The 16,888-nt window shown below is 41.9% G+C and overlaps 1 protein-coding gene across 1 annotated transcript in view; it reads right to left on the bottom strand.

Annotated features, from left to right (window-relative positions):
- LOC147455274 (uncharacterized) overlaps nucleotides 1-16,540 on the bottom strand; it is a 29,522-nt gene extending 12,982 nt beyond the window's left edge. The window contains exons 1-2 of the mRNA XM_086513680.1: nucleotides 15,476-16,540; nucleotides 15,343-15,406 (exon numbers count right to left, since the gene is read on the bottom strand). Of these exons, the coding sequence (XP_086369806.1) occupies nucleotides 15,343-15,406; nucleotides 15,476-16,035 (624 nt within the window). The 5' untranslated portion in view covers nucleotides 16,036-16,540. The remainder of the gene's footprint in view (nucleotides 1-15,342; nucleotides 15,407-15,475) is intronic.
- Between the last annotated feature and the right edge of the window lie 348 nt (nucleotides 16,541-16,888).

Below are 16,888 nucleotides of genomic sequence, written 5' to 3' on the forward strand. Positions count from 1 at the left end.
TGACTTTTCATTTATCAAGTCCTCTCTCTCAAATTGGAAAGGGGGACACTTGTCCCAAGACTACCCTTGTTGCTTGTAATGCCTCTTGCTTGGGATTATCTAGGCCTGGAGGGGTCCAATGAGCTTCAAGCATGAGCTACAAGGGGGGGTCAACCAAAGCAAGATAGGGGGTTTCTTGAGGGGTATACTCTCCCACACACACACTCTCTCTCTGCCATTGTGCATTGTGCAAAGTGCAAGAGGTCCCTTTCCTTCTCCAAGCAAGTAGAGGTTGAGAGCCTACACCAACACTCTTGGCTATGGAGTGCAAATCCAACCAAGAGCCATGCTTTAATGCTTAAGCTTGCCATATTCTCCATCTTCATTACTATGCTATTATGTATGCTAGCAAGAAGAGTGATGATAAGTGAGGAACTAATTATTTCTCCTATGAAATGTTTCTTCTTCCTCTTCCCTGTTAGCTCTCTCCACCTTCGAAGGTGTTTGAGATCTTGGGAGTAAGGCTTGGGATAGTTAAATCTTTCCACAAAGTTTATGTTATGCTTGTGATGCATGAAGCTTTCCATCTTCATTGCATCACCTAGGTCATAAGGAACACAAATATTGTATTGTAACAAGTATCTCTTAATGGCAGAAATCATAATACAAATGCCTATTGGAGGGGGGACCGGCTCCACATAAATCCGGTCCTCAACTATTGTCATGTTCTCTAAATTCTCTCTCTTGCAAAAGTATTGTTGATGCCAAGTGAACTAATTGCCAATTCCATTACATCTCCATGAGAGGAGCTTCGTCACGATGTCCTTTGTTTCTCCTAATTTCGAGTGTGTTCCCTAATTTAAGGGTTTTTTTATAAATTTCTACAAGTGTTTACCAGAGGTGTTTTTGGCCATGCAATACTTCTTCCGTCCGATGGTGTGGCTCATGCAAGGCTATAGAGGCCGCATTCATTTTCCTTCTAGTTTGCAGTCTACCAATGTGCCTGGAATGAGTTCTATTTTATGGTCATATTTCCCCTTTGTAGGAGGCAACTCTTACGGCCTGGTTTTGAGAAACAATCAGCATAATCATTAACAAATGGTTGAAACTCTTGGTCTTGACTTTGTTAAAGATTTATTAACTTCACTAAACTGAGACTTTAGATCTCTTACAAAAATCATATACGAGAAAAAAATTGATTTCATTGATTTATTGTAAGCTTTGTGATCTAAAAGGGGAATAGTATTCCCTTTATTCTGAGTGCGGGTTAACATATCTTTTCCCTTATGAGAGAAAGAAACAATTTTTTCAGGAAAAATAAAACTAGCTGATTTCCTATGAAACCATGGAGCTTGCAAACATGGGCGCAATGAAAGATTCCTCTTGATCCACATAGCCTTGCACATGAATGCAAAGCTTGTCGATCAACAAAGTGATTGGTACTTCTTGGCCTTTAAAAGCTCCATCAGCCTCCACTTAAGGCCCCGTTTCTTCCACCTTGATTCCTAGCTTCTCAGGTAATTCGGTTGAGATATTTTTGTGAGTGGAGGTTGGATCCATTAAAACAAAAATCTTGTTGATCCATTACTTTCCTCCAAACATAACATAATTGATTATCTTCTGAGAAATCAACTTTAGGAGAGGAACATGTAACATTACTTACTGAAGGAGTATCCTTTTATGCATTATGTTGCAGACATTCACAATAGGTATGTCCAATCGTTCCACAATGAAAGCAACGATTCTCCTTGTGGTACTTATGGAGCTCTTCAGGAGAGAGTTTATTGAATCCTTTATAAACTCCATTCAATGTTCACTTCTTTGCATTGTTCTTTACATTTGGGTTCCCATTAGGCTTGCCATTGGATGTACATTAACCTTTCCATCTTTGACAACACAATCTATGGCCCGAAAATCTATATGCTACTATAGTGTTGTGCATGACTTTAGGAATTGTCTTGGGTGGGAGAGCTTGAATATATGTTCGCATGTCTTTGGGAAAACCGGCACAAAAGTGTTGTCTTTGCTCAAGAAAATATATCTTCATGTAGACAATACCTTTGGGTGATGCATCCCAAAACTTCTCTACATACTTTTGAAGAGACTTGCCTTCACCTAACTTGAGACTTCACCATGTAGAGAGTACATCATCTTGAGCTTCATCAGGCAAAAAACGTTTCATAATTGAAACTCTTATTGCAGACCAAGTCTTTGGAGCTAGACCTTGAGCTCAAAGAGGAGCCCACCATTGTCACCCAATCTTTTGAATTACATAGCAACATGTCGAATATCTTAGAGGCTTCCGTGAAGGACCCCCCTTCAAAAGCACCATCAAATTGCTCAATAAAGTTAAGTACTTTATCCGTGTCTCCATAAGTTCCATCAAAGGTTAGGAAAGTAATGTTCTTTCCGCCTTCTTTGAACTTCTAAAGTTTCTTTTACCTCTTCCAAGCAAGATGCTTTTGCCTTTTGTGCTTGGCCTTGAGAGGCAAAGAAGATGGCTTTGAAGAGGCCTTATTATCAGAATCTGAAGAACTAGAACGAGAGAAGGTGACTTATTCCTCTTTCTATGAAAACAACCATGAGAGATTCGATAACTTTTAGAGGCTGAAGAATCGTTACTCGAACAATTCCTCTGCTTCTTGGTTGAATGCTCATTGGTATGCTCTCTTCTTCGTCTTCTTTCATCTTTAAGAGTTTTACCCTTGTCTCAAACCTCTTCAGCATCCATTAGCATTGGCCCATATACTTGAGGTGCTTCTTCAACGTCCTCCATTGGAAAAGGTTCATGCACCCAGGAGGGTGGTATGATGTTAGTGATAAGTGCCGAAACCTGAGTCATCAGCAAATTGTTTACTAATGGCTTAAGCCTGGGGTTCTCTTGTGCTTCCTCCAACTTTGTAAGGAGTAGCCATAAAGCTTGCATACCTTGGGTGCTTCCTTCATCATTGTTGAAATTGAAAATTCTCCAAGATGATGATGGCTCTCCCATGGTATACAACTCAATACACTTGTGGCCTTCGTGGGTATTAAACCTTGTCTTTTGTGTTGCGGATTTCTCTCTTTTACTAGAGAAGAGAGAACCTTTTCTCTGATACTAATGAAACTAGATTTGCAATAAACTCGGCATTTAAGCAGAATTTATGTCCATTTAGGGTCCTAAATACCAGAGACATCACACGCACACACACTTAAAAACAAGTGACATAGTGTTGAGGGCCGGATTTATGAGGTTGATCCCCCCTCTATAGGAACTTGTATTAATTGGAAAACTTGATTACAAGTCCTCTTGGAGAGGCATAGGAATATTTTGTCCTTTGTGATAGCAGTGGGGAGCATGAATTGACATAAAACGAGAAAGAGAGGAAACTAGGTTTCCCTCTCAAGCCCCATTGTCACTTGTAGGTGATAGGGATATTGTGGAGAGAGAAGGGAATCCTAAAGCAATGAGAATAAGGAATCTTTCTAGGTCTAATTGGCTTAGATTGGCATAATTAATCCTTGAGGGTTAACTTAATTGCCCTAAAATAAAACCTATGAGTGCCTTGAGAGGTCTAGAACCCTCTCACTTGATTGCTCTTGCTAGAAATCGTGAGTAATTTCAACAACATCTGGTTCCTTGGGCATTGTGTGCGTCAAATGAGGCATGGGGGCTGCTTAAATAGAGCTTGGAGGTGCCTAGAGTCTCTTACAGAGAAAAATCAATGGCCTTAGTCTCTCTAACCACTCCTTTGGGGTGACATGCATTGACATGCAAGCCTCACACAACAGATTCATTGAATCTACTCAATTCTAATGAGAAGCAATGGAGGAGCAAAAGGGGGAAAATGGGTTGCATGTGGGTGCATGCAAGCTCACATAGGCGCCCTCCCTCTAGAGCCTCTCATTTGCAGCTTGCAATCATTCATCTCCAGCTTTCCAGCCCCCCCTATAAGCTCTATTTCCCATACCGGACCCCGTTGCTACCTCATTTTGGTAGTAATTTGACCATTCCATGCACATTTGAACTTGGATTCAATTTTTGTAAATTGCCCCTTGATCCTTGAATGATTCCCTAGGCTCTTGTGAACTCTCGGCTCCCAATCTTGGCCTTACAACACTTTGAAACCGTGATTCTAGCCTCATTGAAACTTCTGCCACTTAGATTTCTTGGTGACGAAAATGACTAGAGTGATCAGTTTTAATAATATTTATCCATGGTAAAGAAAATCATTCAATCAAATATTAGAATGTGATGACATTATTAAATTTAATGGCACTCCATCTCTCTTTGCGGGTCTCTCTGCATGTGCATGAGGTCTCTCTTGTGTCATTCTTGGTGGAGGTAGGATATCACTAGGTGGTTCGGTTGATGGAAGGAAGATGGGAGGGAAGCGGAAGAAGCAATGAGTGTAGGTGATGATGGGCTGCGGAGGAAGAGGGGGACTTCAGCTTGTAGACAAGGGAATAACATGAGTGGGAGGTGGGAAGCCTAGCCTTAGGTTATAGGTGACTATTCATAATATAGTATTATGTATCTCCCCACAAGAATATCATCTTGTCAATATAACGACCTAAGGTAGAAATACCTAAAAACTCTAAACCTAGCTTAACTTAAAGGTTATATTTTGAAATTTTCTTTTAAGGAATGTTTTCATTGGCAAAATATACAAAATCTATGGAGATTTTATTTCTAGTAGATAAGCGAGAATTTGGAACCATGTGTTTTTTTGGCTAGAACTCTAAGCCAGGGAGAAGATGGAGTCTAATCATCTTTAAACACCCCCAAGGTCCAAGTATCCACTTGATCACCCAGGAAGACCGTCCAACCTAGGGTTACATCACTAACACCTCAACCTCTTGATCTACGCACTTGGGATGGAATCTCTGGAGATTGAATGGATATAGAAGTGAACCTAGCGTTAATGAGTAGACGGGCTATTGGTTTGGGGGGGAAGGGCTAGCGTTTCATACCATCTCTATTAGGGTGACTGGAATCTAGATAGATTCGGGTTTCATGTGATAGGTCACAAAGAGCATATGAACTAGGGCCACATACTAGTATGTGCCCCTAAGTTGCATAAAATCAAACTAGGCTTGCTTAGTGGGCATCTATACTATTATAATAGGGGAAGGGATTCCGGTCCTTCCCCCAAGACACATGGCGCTTTCTCTTCAGTCCGGCCAATGTGCCCTGCAGCTAGCGTGCTCAGTGAGAGAGAAAATTCTACACGAAGAGAGAGAGAGAGAGAGAGAGAGAGAGAGAGAGAGAGAGAGAGAGAGAGAGAGAGAGAGAGAGAGAGAGAGAGAGAGAGAGAGAGAGAGAGAGAGAGAGAGGCGGCTTCGGCCGCCGGCAGTACTAGTTGCTATAAAACATCTATAGAACATAACAGGGTATACGCAGATTGACATCAAGCATCTACAAGAGTAAATAACTACAAAGAGAATTCAAGAAGGATAACCATTGAACAACTCGTTTTTTTATGAGTTGATCGTACTGTATGTTGTTTCTTGGACAACACTAATTTCAGGATATACCAAATATGGCTTCAATAAAGAGAGAGAGAGAGAGAGAGAGAGAGAGAGAGAGAGAGAGAGAGAGAGAGAGAGAGAGAGAGAGAGAGAGAGAGAGAGAGAGAGAGAGAGAGAGAGAGGGAGCTATAGAGCTCTTTGTTGTTTTCCAATTAATTCTACTCACCCGTTTGTGTTCCACAACAAAAACGGGGGCAACAACAATTACAACCATCTAAGTACGTAAGCAATTGTGCTCCAAAATCTATCAGAACATGTACAAGAAAGAGTAGTTCCTTGGTCTCATTGCTCAAACAATATAAGAGAAAGCCGTGAACTTGGACCATTTTACAAACAGCTAGAAGTAATCAATCATGATATATGCAAGAGCACATGACATTAAGGAGAGCAGTATGATTTATGGCGCTGGCGCTGGCGCTGCCGCTGGCGCTGCCGCTTTGTTTTCAATCTTCGCATCCATCTTATGTGTCGGTTTTTTCTGTTACATGTGTCTGCTGAACATAATGCCATCTTCAAGTTGTGTCTTGGGCTTACCCAAGAAAGTTTCGTTACAGATCCTTCTGGTCGAAATCGCATGTTTCGGGCCCAAGTGCCTCTCCCAGCCAGCTACTCAGACCCGCCATCGCATACACCGTGCCCTGTCAACAAAAACATTTACGGTCCTGAGAGAGAGAGAGAGAGAGAGAGAGAGAGAGAGAGAGAGAGAGAGAGAGAGAGAGAGAGAGAGAGAGAGAGAGAGAGAGAGAGAGAGAGAGAGAGAGAGAGAGAGAGAGAGAGAGAGAGAGAGAGAGAGAGAGAGAGAGAGAGAGAGAGAGAGAGAGAGAGAGAGATGCAGATTGTTACACACCACTCTGGTCAAACATTTTGCCCCCAAGTGCCTCTCCCAGCCAGCCACTCAGACCCGTTGCGTTGTCTACGACAGTTTTTATGGCCCACTTTGGCATCACGAGAGAGAGAGAGAGAGAGAGAGAGAGAGAGAGAGAGAGAGAGAGAGAGAGAGAGAGAGAGAGAGAGAGAGAGAGAGAGAGAGAGAGAGAGAGAGAGAGAGAGAGAGAGAGAGACCTGCATATTGTACTTATTTTTACTTGGTGAGCCAAAGGTCTCTTTGAGCGCACAAACGACCACGTGGCACCATAATAAAACTAGTCTTGCTTGGTGGGCCTTGCTACGTACCATCTATAGAATACAGTAGCACATATGGAAATTGACATTTAACATCTGAAGGAAAAAAGATGTTGTGTTAGCAGACAGAAAAAAATCAGATTTCATTGAGACGTGCACGAAAGCGACAAGGATAATTTAGATCTTTCTTTTTTGTTTCAAGAACATGTATTTTTTGGAGTGAGGGGGGAGAGCTCGTAGAATATTATATCCAAATGAACTTGTACTACTATGTGTATTGATGAATGTTTTTTCTAATGTACGTACTACATGTAAATTCTTGGAGACGGAAAGTATGCCAAAAATGAAGTTTTCTTCGAATGGTTGGTAGCGATTAACGTCGGATTGCATTTTTGAAGGTGGTTGTCGAATGTGCTCTGCCTTTCGTCTTTCAAAATTGTTTGTGACACCTATGTACTTTCGTCCGTTTTGGCAGCATGTGATGGAGTAGACGGTGTATTCAATGTCCGTTGTTTTTTGCTCGGTTGATTGTCGTGGTCGAGAAGCAGAACTTGAGGCTTGTTGTCCTGTTGTGCACAGCAAAATCAAGAAAGAAAGAAACAGGATTAGTGCAAGTTTGCATGTTGAAGCTTGAGAATATTAGACTATATAATTGAGTGGGGTATTTCTTGAAAAAAAAATTCACGGTGGTGTCACCTATGGGTGGGTTTTCTGTAACATTTAATGGCCTAATAACTTATGTGTAGCGGAAATTAGCATGAACATAGTGGGCATTTCATTAGAATAGATTCCTAATGAGAATTACAAGAGTGCTTGGGTGGAGAGAGCAAAAAAAAGCATAACACCTAGTTAGATAGCATCAACAATACTTTCAAAAGAGACTATTGACAAAAGTTGAGGACCGGATTTTCATGGAGCCGGTCCCCCCTCCAAAAGGCTTTGTATTATGGTTTCTCCCATCAAGAGAGACATTGTACAATACAATTCTTTGTGTTCCTTCAAGACTAGCTAGTGCAATGAAGATGGAAACTTCATGCACTAAGCAAAACACTTAACAAACACGACTTGAATTATCCCCGTTCTCAGACCCAAGACCTCACACACCTTCGAAGATGGTGAGAGCTAACAGGGTATGAGAGTAGATTGAGAGGAAGAAGGAGTATCTTACGAGAAAGATGTACATCTCCTCACATAATCACTCATATTAGCATAGCTTAGCTTAGTAATTATCTTGGTAGAGGAGATGAGCATGCATTGAAGCTTGGCTCTTGGTTGGATTTGCATCCACATGCCAAGTGAGTGTTGATGTAGGCTTCTATCTCACAAGCTTGGAGTAGGTGATGAGTTCTCCATTAAAGCTTGGGAAGAGATAGTCTTCTCTTTCTTCACACATGAGCTTGTGTGAGTGTGTGTGTGATAATTAATGCCTTGCAAAAAACAGCCCCCTCTCTCTCTTGGGCGAGCCCTCTTGCTATTTACTCTTGCTACAGCCTCATTGGCTCTCCCCAAGTCAAGCCAATCACCATTAAGTAGCATAAGTGATAGCCTTTCGACATGTTTCCCTCTTTTCCCTTTTGTGAGAGCTTTAGGTAATTAAATAATTAAACTAAACTCTCATTGCACCCCTTTGCCTTCTGGCCAATAGGAATCAGGCAAGCCATGAGGCTCCCGAATGCTCATTGGACCCCTTGGGAGACTGCGCAATAGTCTTCTAGGAGACTTATTTATCATTTGGTTTCTTTTATTAAATGTTTTTAAATTGATTAAACTAGATTTACTCTAGCTTAATTCTCATTGGTCTACTTCAAGGGTCATCCAATAGAAATTGGACACACCTTCTGGGCATCTGGCCTAGGGAGCTGACATGTGTCCCTCATTCCCTTTGTGTAAAGGGAGCCTGTGTGTGTGTGTGTGGCTTTCTCTCTCATCCCCTACCTTTAGGGCTTGCCCCCTCCCATGTAGGGATTGCAAAGACTTTTTTAGTCACACACAAAGTATCCAATTTCCCCTAGGTTTGACCTTTGGACACAACCTTTGAATTTTGGAACCTTAGCATTTTGGAAGTCTTAATGGGCTGAACCTTAGGGTCTTTTTAGCCCATTGTTTGCACATGGTTCTTTTGCAGATGGCCCCCCCTTTGGATCCCTATTTTCCCTCCTTTGGATCCCTACTGTGGCCGGTCTGCTAACTTAACCAATATTCTAGCTTTTTCTCCCCTGGCACTTCCCCACATTAAATGATCAGTTTAATATGAGAAAATCATTTAGGAGAATTAGATATTGATTATTATGACATTACCTCTCTCTTGAAATCATAGTCGTCCTCGACTATTGTGTAGAGAAGATAAAGCATATTCATGAGTCCTTTTCTTAGCGGGTAGAGGATCCCTATGTTACCCTACGACATCATTCCATAATGGATGACTAGTCCATTTGGCGCTTGAGAACCTGAGGCTGCCGCAAGCATGTCTGTACATCAGTCCTATCAGTCTTCCATAGTAGAGTGACAAGCTCTACTTGGTGTTTGGGAGACGTCGTCTCCACAAACTTGATCTAAGCATGCATACTAATTCATTTTTGTGCACAAATAAAGAAAAAGAGAGTCTTATAAGACAAAAACTTTGCTCATTTTTAACATTTTGTACATTTGCTTACTCTTGGGAAGCATTGTAAGCATTGACAAGGTTTAGGTTATCCTTTAAGCTGCAGCACCTCCTCTTGGTCCTCGATCTCCGGTGGGTCTTCAATAGTTGGTTCTTGAGGTGGCTCTCCTTTGTAAGGCTTTAATAGGCTCACATGGAAAGCATTGTGTATGAGCCAATGATTGGGCAACTTGAGTTGATAGGCCATCTCATTGATTGGCCTAAGAATCTGGAAGGGACCATAGTACCTTTTTGCTAGTTTAGCATAGTACTTTTGGTGGCCCGTAGGATTCTTGCCCGTCGTGTGCCTTAATCGAGCCTTAGGAAACTTTAACAAGACCCAATCGTTTTCTTTAAAGGCTTGGGATCGTCTGTGCTTGTCAGCAGCAGCCTTTTGCGTTTGCTCTGAGATAGAGATAGCATCCTTAATCTTTTGAAAAGATTCTTGTAGGTCTCGGCTATACTCATCTGCAGCGAGTATCTTCCCATGTACCTTAAGTAGCAAGGGACTTTTTGATCTTCCCTCAATTACCTCGAAAGGTGCTTTTCCCGTGGAAGTATGTACAGTGTTATTGTAAGCATACTTCACTAAGGGTAACTACTTCTCCTATTGGGATCTTTGATCTACTTCCGTTACATAGGCTTTTAGTAGATCGAGAATGGTTAGGTTAGCTATTTCACTTTGGCCATCCGTTTGTGGATGATAGGCCGAAGAGAAATTTAGCCTTGTCCCTAAATTCTCAAAGATACCCTTCTAGAAATTACTGGTCATTCTAGGATCTCTATCTGACACTATGGACATTGGCAAGCCATGGTACTTGAAAATTTGTGAAATGAAGAGGGTTTCCATTTGATGGGCTTTGATAGTCTTTTTGACATGTATAAAATGAGCTTGTTTACTGAACCTGTCTACTATCGTCCATATTCCTGTATTCCCATGGATAGACTGAGGCAATCCAAAGATAAAATCCATGGATATGATCTCCCATGGTGAATTAGGGATTGGCAAGGGTTGAAGCAATCCAAGTTGCTTCCCTCTATCAAATTTTGTCTTTTGGCATACCACACATTTGGAAACATACTCTTGTATGTTCACTTTCATGGTAGGCCAATAGAAATATGTTTCAATTCCCTTTAAGGTAGACTGAATCCCGCTATGCCCCGCATAAGGTGGAGCATGAGATTCATACATTACTTTCTCACGTAGTGAGTTAGTAACACATAGTCTATTGCCATAGAGAAGATAACCATCTTGTAAAGTAAATGGTTCTTCTTTCTTCCCTAATGCAAGGGCTGAAATCACATCTTTAAAATCGGGATCAATAGCATACTCATCTATCATTGGAGATAGATCATTGTGAGTTGCTATGGAAACCGCATTCACTCTCGGCCGCCTTGAGAGTGCATCACCTACTTGATTATGCTTGCCAGCAATATGAGCAATATGAAAATGAAATTGCGAAATGAAATTTGCCCACATCATTTGTTTGTCGGAGAGCTTGTTCTGCGTCATGGAGTACTTAAGACTTTGGTGATCCGTTCGCAGAATGAAAGGAGTCCCCAATAAATAGTGCTTCCATGAGTCTAAGGCATGTAGAACTGCAAGGAGTTCCTTTTCATATATGCCTAGAGCTTGCTCAACAGGGTCGAGCCTTCGACTCTCGTAGCCTATGGCATGCCCTTCTTGGAGCAAAACAGCTCCAAGGCAATCACCACAAGCATCAGATTGGACCTCAAATGGTTTTGAGAGATCCGGTAGTGTAAGCACAGGTTGAGAGATAAGCTTTTCTTTAAGATTTTTAAAAGCATTGTTCTCCTTAGCATACCATGTATACCTAACGCTTTTCTTTGTTAGGTCATGTAATGGTCCCGCAATTTGTGAGAACTTTTCTATGAAGCGTCTATAGTATGCACACATACCTATAAAGCTTCTTAGTTAATGAAGATTCCTTGGTGTAGGCCATCCTTTTATTACCTCTAACTTGGATGGATCCATTTGGATGCCATCTTGAGAGATAATGTGACCTAAATATTGAATCTCTTGCAAGAAAAATTCACTTTTCTTTCTATTAACATAAAGTTTATTCTCTCTTAAAACTTGAAATATTACCTGGAGGTGTTGCTTGTGTTCCTCCAATGAATTAGAGTAGATGATAATATCATCAAAGAACACTCTAGTGAAGGTTCGATGAGGCCTGAAAAGCTTCTCCATCAAGCGGTTGAATGTGGCCGGTGCATTGGTCAAGCCAAAACGCATGACAATATATTCGTAAAGACCAAATGTGGTGCGAAATGCGGTCTTTACAATGTCTTGATCAACTATCCTTATTTGATGATAGCCACTTTTTAGGTCAATCCTACTGAAGTAGTTCGATCCTTGTAGCTTATCAAATAGGTCTTCTACTCGTGGAATGGGAAACCTATTCTTGATAGTGATCCTATTTAGTGCTCTATAGTCGACACACATACGATATGTGCCGTCTTTCTTTTGCACTAATAGCACAGGTGAGCAAAATGGAGATGAGCTTGGCCTAACCATACCCTTATCAACTAACTCATGCACTTGCCGCATAATCTCCTCTTGTTGAGCTTGAGAAACTCTATAAGGAGGTTTGTTAGGCGGTGAACTTGTTGGGAGAAGTTCAATTGCATGGTCATCATTACCTCGTTTAGGAGGTAGCTCACAAGGGATGTCTTCAATAAAAACATCTTGAAACCCCTTGAGAAAATTGGATAACTCTTTCCTTTTGGTTGGTTTTATTTTCTTTTGTTAAAGCATTAGGTTCATTTTGAGAATCTTTAACAAAAAATCATGTACACGGAAATAGAGCTCTTTACTGACTTGTTGAAAGCTGGTGTATGTACAATGGGAATTGTGTTACACATTTCCTTAGCATCTATATACATGTCTTTTTCCCTGAACTTAAAGGAGATTCTCCTTTCAGGAAATTTAACATCGGCAGCCAGGTGGTCAAACCATGGTGCCCCTAGGATTACATCCTCATGCTTGAGAGGAGAGATAAAGAAGTCCTCTTTGTCCACATAGACTTGGATATGAAGCCTCAATTTCCCAATTAAGGGAGTGACTGAAGATTCTTGCCCCTTGAAGGCACTGTCTGCGGGTAGGACATCTCCCATCTCGTAGGATTGTATGCCTAGCTTGGTGGCTAACTCCATAGATATAAAATTGTGAGTAGAACCAGGGTCAAAGAGAATAAAAGAATCATGTTCTTTTACCTTTCCCCATGCATGGAATAGAGGAGATCCTTTGTGGTGAGTTTGGTGAGTCTCCTCCTCTTGGATTTCCACCAAAGAAGCTCTAGGAGGATCTTGGCGGTTGTTCTTTTGGGGACAAGCGCGGTACGCATGCCCTTGTTCGTCGCACTTGAAACACCGGTTATCCTTACGATAACTCTCAAGCTCTTCAGGAGAGAGTTTATTCTTACCTTTGTAAACTCTCTTCTCTTTAGCTTTGTTGGAGTTGCCGTTAGGAGACTTTTGGACATTGTCTTCCCCTTAGGCTCATTGGAACCCTTGTTTTACGGGGGCTTATTATTTCTTTTTGCCCCCGTTTGGAAATTGATTCGAGAGGCCACCATAGTGTGGTGTATTACCGCCGATATGGTACGCGGCCTTTGGGAGTTGACATAGTCCGCCATTTCTTTGGTTAAGCCCGCACAAAACTGTTGCTTTTGCTCTCCAAAATCCAACTTTTTGAAGACAGTGGCTTTGAGTTGTAAGTCCCAAAACTTTTCTACATATTTTTGGATAGATTCATTGGGAGAGAGCCTTAAGCTTCGCCATTTGGTGAGTACTTTTTCTTTGGCATCGGTGGCCAAAAACTGCTTCATAATGGAAGCTCTTAAAGCTTTCCATGTTCGTGGAGCTTCACCGTTGGCTCGTAGGCTAGACCACCATTGTCTGGCGGACTTTTGAAAGTGCATAGCTACATGGCGTAGCTTAGAGGACTCCGTGAAGCCCTCATCTCCAAATGCCGCATCGAATTTCTCGATAAAGGCCAAGACTTTGTCCGTGGCACCAAAGGTACAATCATAGGTAAGGAAAGAGATGCTCTTCCCTCCCTCTTTGAATTTCTTCAGCTTGGACGACCTCTTCCATGCGGCATAGGATTTTCTATGGCCTCTTCTTTTTTATGGTTCAAAAGTTGCACCATCACTTTCTTCAGAAGGTGAAGAAGGTGGAGAAGACGGTGACCTCTTTCTCGCCTTTTTCTTGTCTTGATCTTTGTCGTCTTCACCATAGATTTCATAAGAGGAAGAGGATGAAGAATATGAAGAAGAGGGTGTCCTCTTTCTCGCCTTTTTCTTCTCTTGCTTTTTACCATCCCTCTTTGAATTGTGGTGAGGAGAAGAATATGATGGTCTTCTCCGCTTTGGTGGTGATGGAGAGCGTTTAGCCCGCCATCTTCGTGGAGAAATCTCCGCCGAGGTGGTGGGAGACTTGCTTCTTTCTCGTTCCTTCGGTGGAGGCTCTTGAGTTCTCCTTTGGGAAGGAGATATATCATCAAGAAGTAAATTCTTGAGCCCTTCATAAGGATTATTTTCTTCTTCCCGAATCGGAGAGAGACCTCTTTTGGTAGTCTCACAAGGAGGCTTCCTAGGTGTTCTCTCGTCATGGTGATTAGCTTGAAGAATCCCGTGAGCACGGAGCTGCCGTTGCTTCACTTTGGAGAGATGGATTGCCCATGGCTTTTTGAAGCCTAGAAACAAGATAGTTCACAAGCATTGAAGCATCATTAGTAGCTCGCTCATGAGCAAGATGAAAGTTATCAACATTAATTTCACTCTCTTTACTATTGTCAGCCATTCTAACAACTTTTAGGTGTAAAATTTTTAGGTGTACTTTGGCACTTCAAGCCCTTGTTGCTACTCCTCTTTACCCCTTTAGAAAAATCACTCAAGCTATTGTACCCGCGGCACATTTTCCAAGATAAGCAAGACAGCAAGACTCTTAAGCACCAAAAAAGGAAATGAAATGCAGAGGTATATTACCATCCATATTCGAATCCATAGTGCCTTGGTATAGAGAGGGATGCTATGCTTTGATAATAGATGTGGTTGTAAAGTTTAAAAGACTGTACTATAGAGGAAGTAAAACTTTCAACAAGAGTGATCTTAGAATAGGAGGCTTGTAAAACATGATGGTTCTTCAAAATACCTTTAGCTTTTATATACTAACAACTCAAAGAGTGAAACTTGATGGATAATCTTGAGTACTTCAAGAAAGATAGTTTGAAAGTTCCACTCAAAGGTTGGCAGTAAATGCAGGATTTTACATTTGTTACCATCTATCATTATATAATATTGGGTCATGACCTATACACTCCATAAAGAGAGAGAGAGAGAGAGAGAGGGCCGCTCTTTTAATTAACTCTACCTCGACTTTTGCAATAACAATAAAAGCTACAAATAACTAAACTATTACTAGAGAGAGGAGAGAAGAGAAGACAGGTGCATCCTAAATAAACTCAACTATTATTAGAGAGAGGAGAGAAGAGAAGAGAAGCGCAAGGCTGCAAATGAAATGAAAACTACAACTAAAGTAAATTAAGACATCTAAAAAAGAGAAACTAATATGTTAGAACTTTATAAAAATTTGAAGTAAATGATTCTAAATCATCACATCAAAACGGATCTATTTTCATTCTTACTTTATAATATTAATAATGAACCTTGACACAATCAAATTTAATATTGAAAGTTGAATCGTTTTTTTACATTAAAAAAATAACCGCATACCCATAAATTTTCAATGTCAAATCCCCAAAACCCAACCACATGCTCAGCTAGTCCAAATAATCCATCAATAGGATTAAATCATGGACCAAGATTGCATCATAAAATGTGGAGCCAATCGTTTTTAATTAAGAGAACCTTGACACAACACCAAATTTTTTCTTGTAACAAACCAAAGCATAAAGTCTATCAACAACAATTGGACAAACTTCGAGAGATAATTAACTTCGAAAACATTGCACAATTTCAAACTTAATCGACACCATAAAAGTTACATCTATTATAGTCTTCAATTACTTAACTCGTAACAAAGTGTGCTTGACCTCGACATACAGTAAGCCACCCAAACCATCCAATCCCGTCAATGGCTCCGTACCACCTTGCAAAAAACAGCAAACTGTTAAACAAAACAGCCAACCGATATAAAGCAACAAATCAAATATAAAAAAGTCTCTTTGCAACATACCATAAATCAACACAAAATGCCGGCGACAAGGCATATGTGACACCAAACCGCCATAGACCGGTAGGTGGGACAACACAGCAGAGGAGCGCAACACACCGCAGAAAAGCTACACAATAGAATGCCCCGATCCACCACAGACCGACGGAGAAGACGACAATGCAGCACGACAACACCGGAAACAGTAGCAGCAGAATAGATCCGCGTCCAAGATCCATCACAGGTCGGCGAAGGAGACGTCCTAGCAGAGCAGCAGAACCCTGATGCACAGAGAAGCACGACACACAATAGAACGGCCCAATCCACCATAGACCGAAGGAGAGGATGGCAATGCAGCACGATATAACCGAAAACATCAACAACACCATAGATCGGCATCCAAGATCCGTCATAGATCGGCGAAGGCGACGTTCTAATAGAGCAACAGGACCTGAATGCACAGAGCAGCACGGCACCACATCTTCAAGACCCACTTCAGATCGATGAAGGGGGCGAGAAAACAGAGCAGCACAACCCCGAGATACAGAGCAACACAGCACCAAGGCACAATCCCAATCCACCATAGACCATCGAACTAAGAACACGAGGCACCCGCAGAGAAGCGCAGCAGAGCACAAGCGCGACCCAAATCCGCCATAGATCGGTGGGCAGGACGGCAAACCATAGCAACGCAAGACTGCGGAGAGGCAGGGCACTGAATCACGCCCAACAGTGCCATAGACCAGCGAGAGGAACCACGTCACACAAGCCACATGTTCTCAACAACCCCATGCAAGAAGCAGGACAGCACTACAGGAGCGGAGCAGGACAGCAGAGCAAGAGCGCGGCCCAAAACCGCCACAAGCCGGCGAGCAGGGCGACATGCTGCCATGGCGTCATGCACGAACCAGGACAGCACTACGGGAGCGGAGCAAGACAGTAGAGCAGACGCACGGCCTAGAAGCACCATAGGCCGGCGAACAGGACAACAGAGAGGAGCAAGACAAGAGCGCGTAGAGGCTGCTCATGCACCCACGACCAAGAACCGCCATAGGCCGGCGCCCTTGAGCCTTGCCTACCCTACTAAGGGTTCATGAGCTCTAACCCTAAGGAGACCTCCCTCCACGGAGCTCAAGGAGGCTCCACTCCAAAAGAGGGAAGAAATGTAATGCATGCACTCATTATAAGACCCTCCCACCAACCCCACTTTAAGCCTTCCAGCTTGCAACTTGCACCCAACGTTCACCACTCAAAAAAAACGGAATCCAATGCACCTATCCTCTCAAGAGCCACGCAAAACTATATACGTTATTTTTTATTTTTCACACTTATTTATAAAACACATGTGACATTTTTCCCTAAGAAAAAAATCAAACCACCACTATGGCCTTAGCCCTTTGGAAAGGCCAAATAGGGTTAGATTCTCTCTCTGTCTCT

Source organism: Adiantum capillus-veneris, chromosome 6 (assembly GCF_014529385.1).
Source record: "Adiantum capillus-veneris isolate H3 chromosome 6, ASM1452938v2, whole genome shotgun sequence".
NCBI classification, from domain to species: Eukaryota; Viridiplantae; Streptophyta; class Polypodiopsida; order Polypodiales; family Pteridaceae; genus Adiantum; species Adiantum capillus-veneris.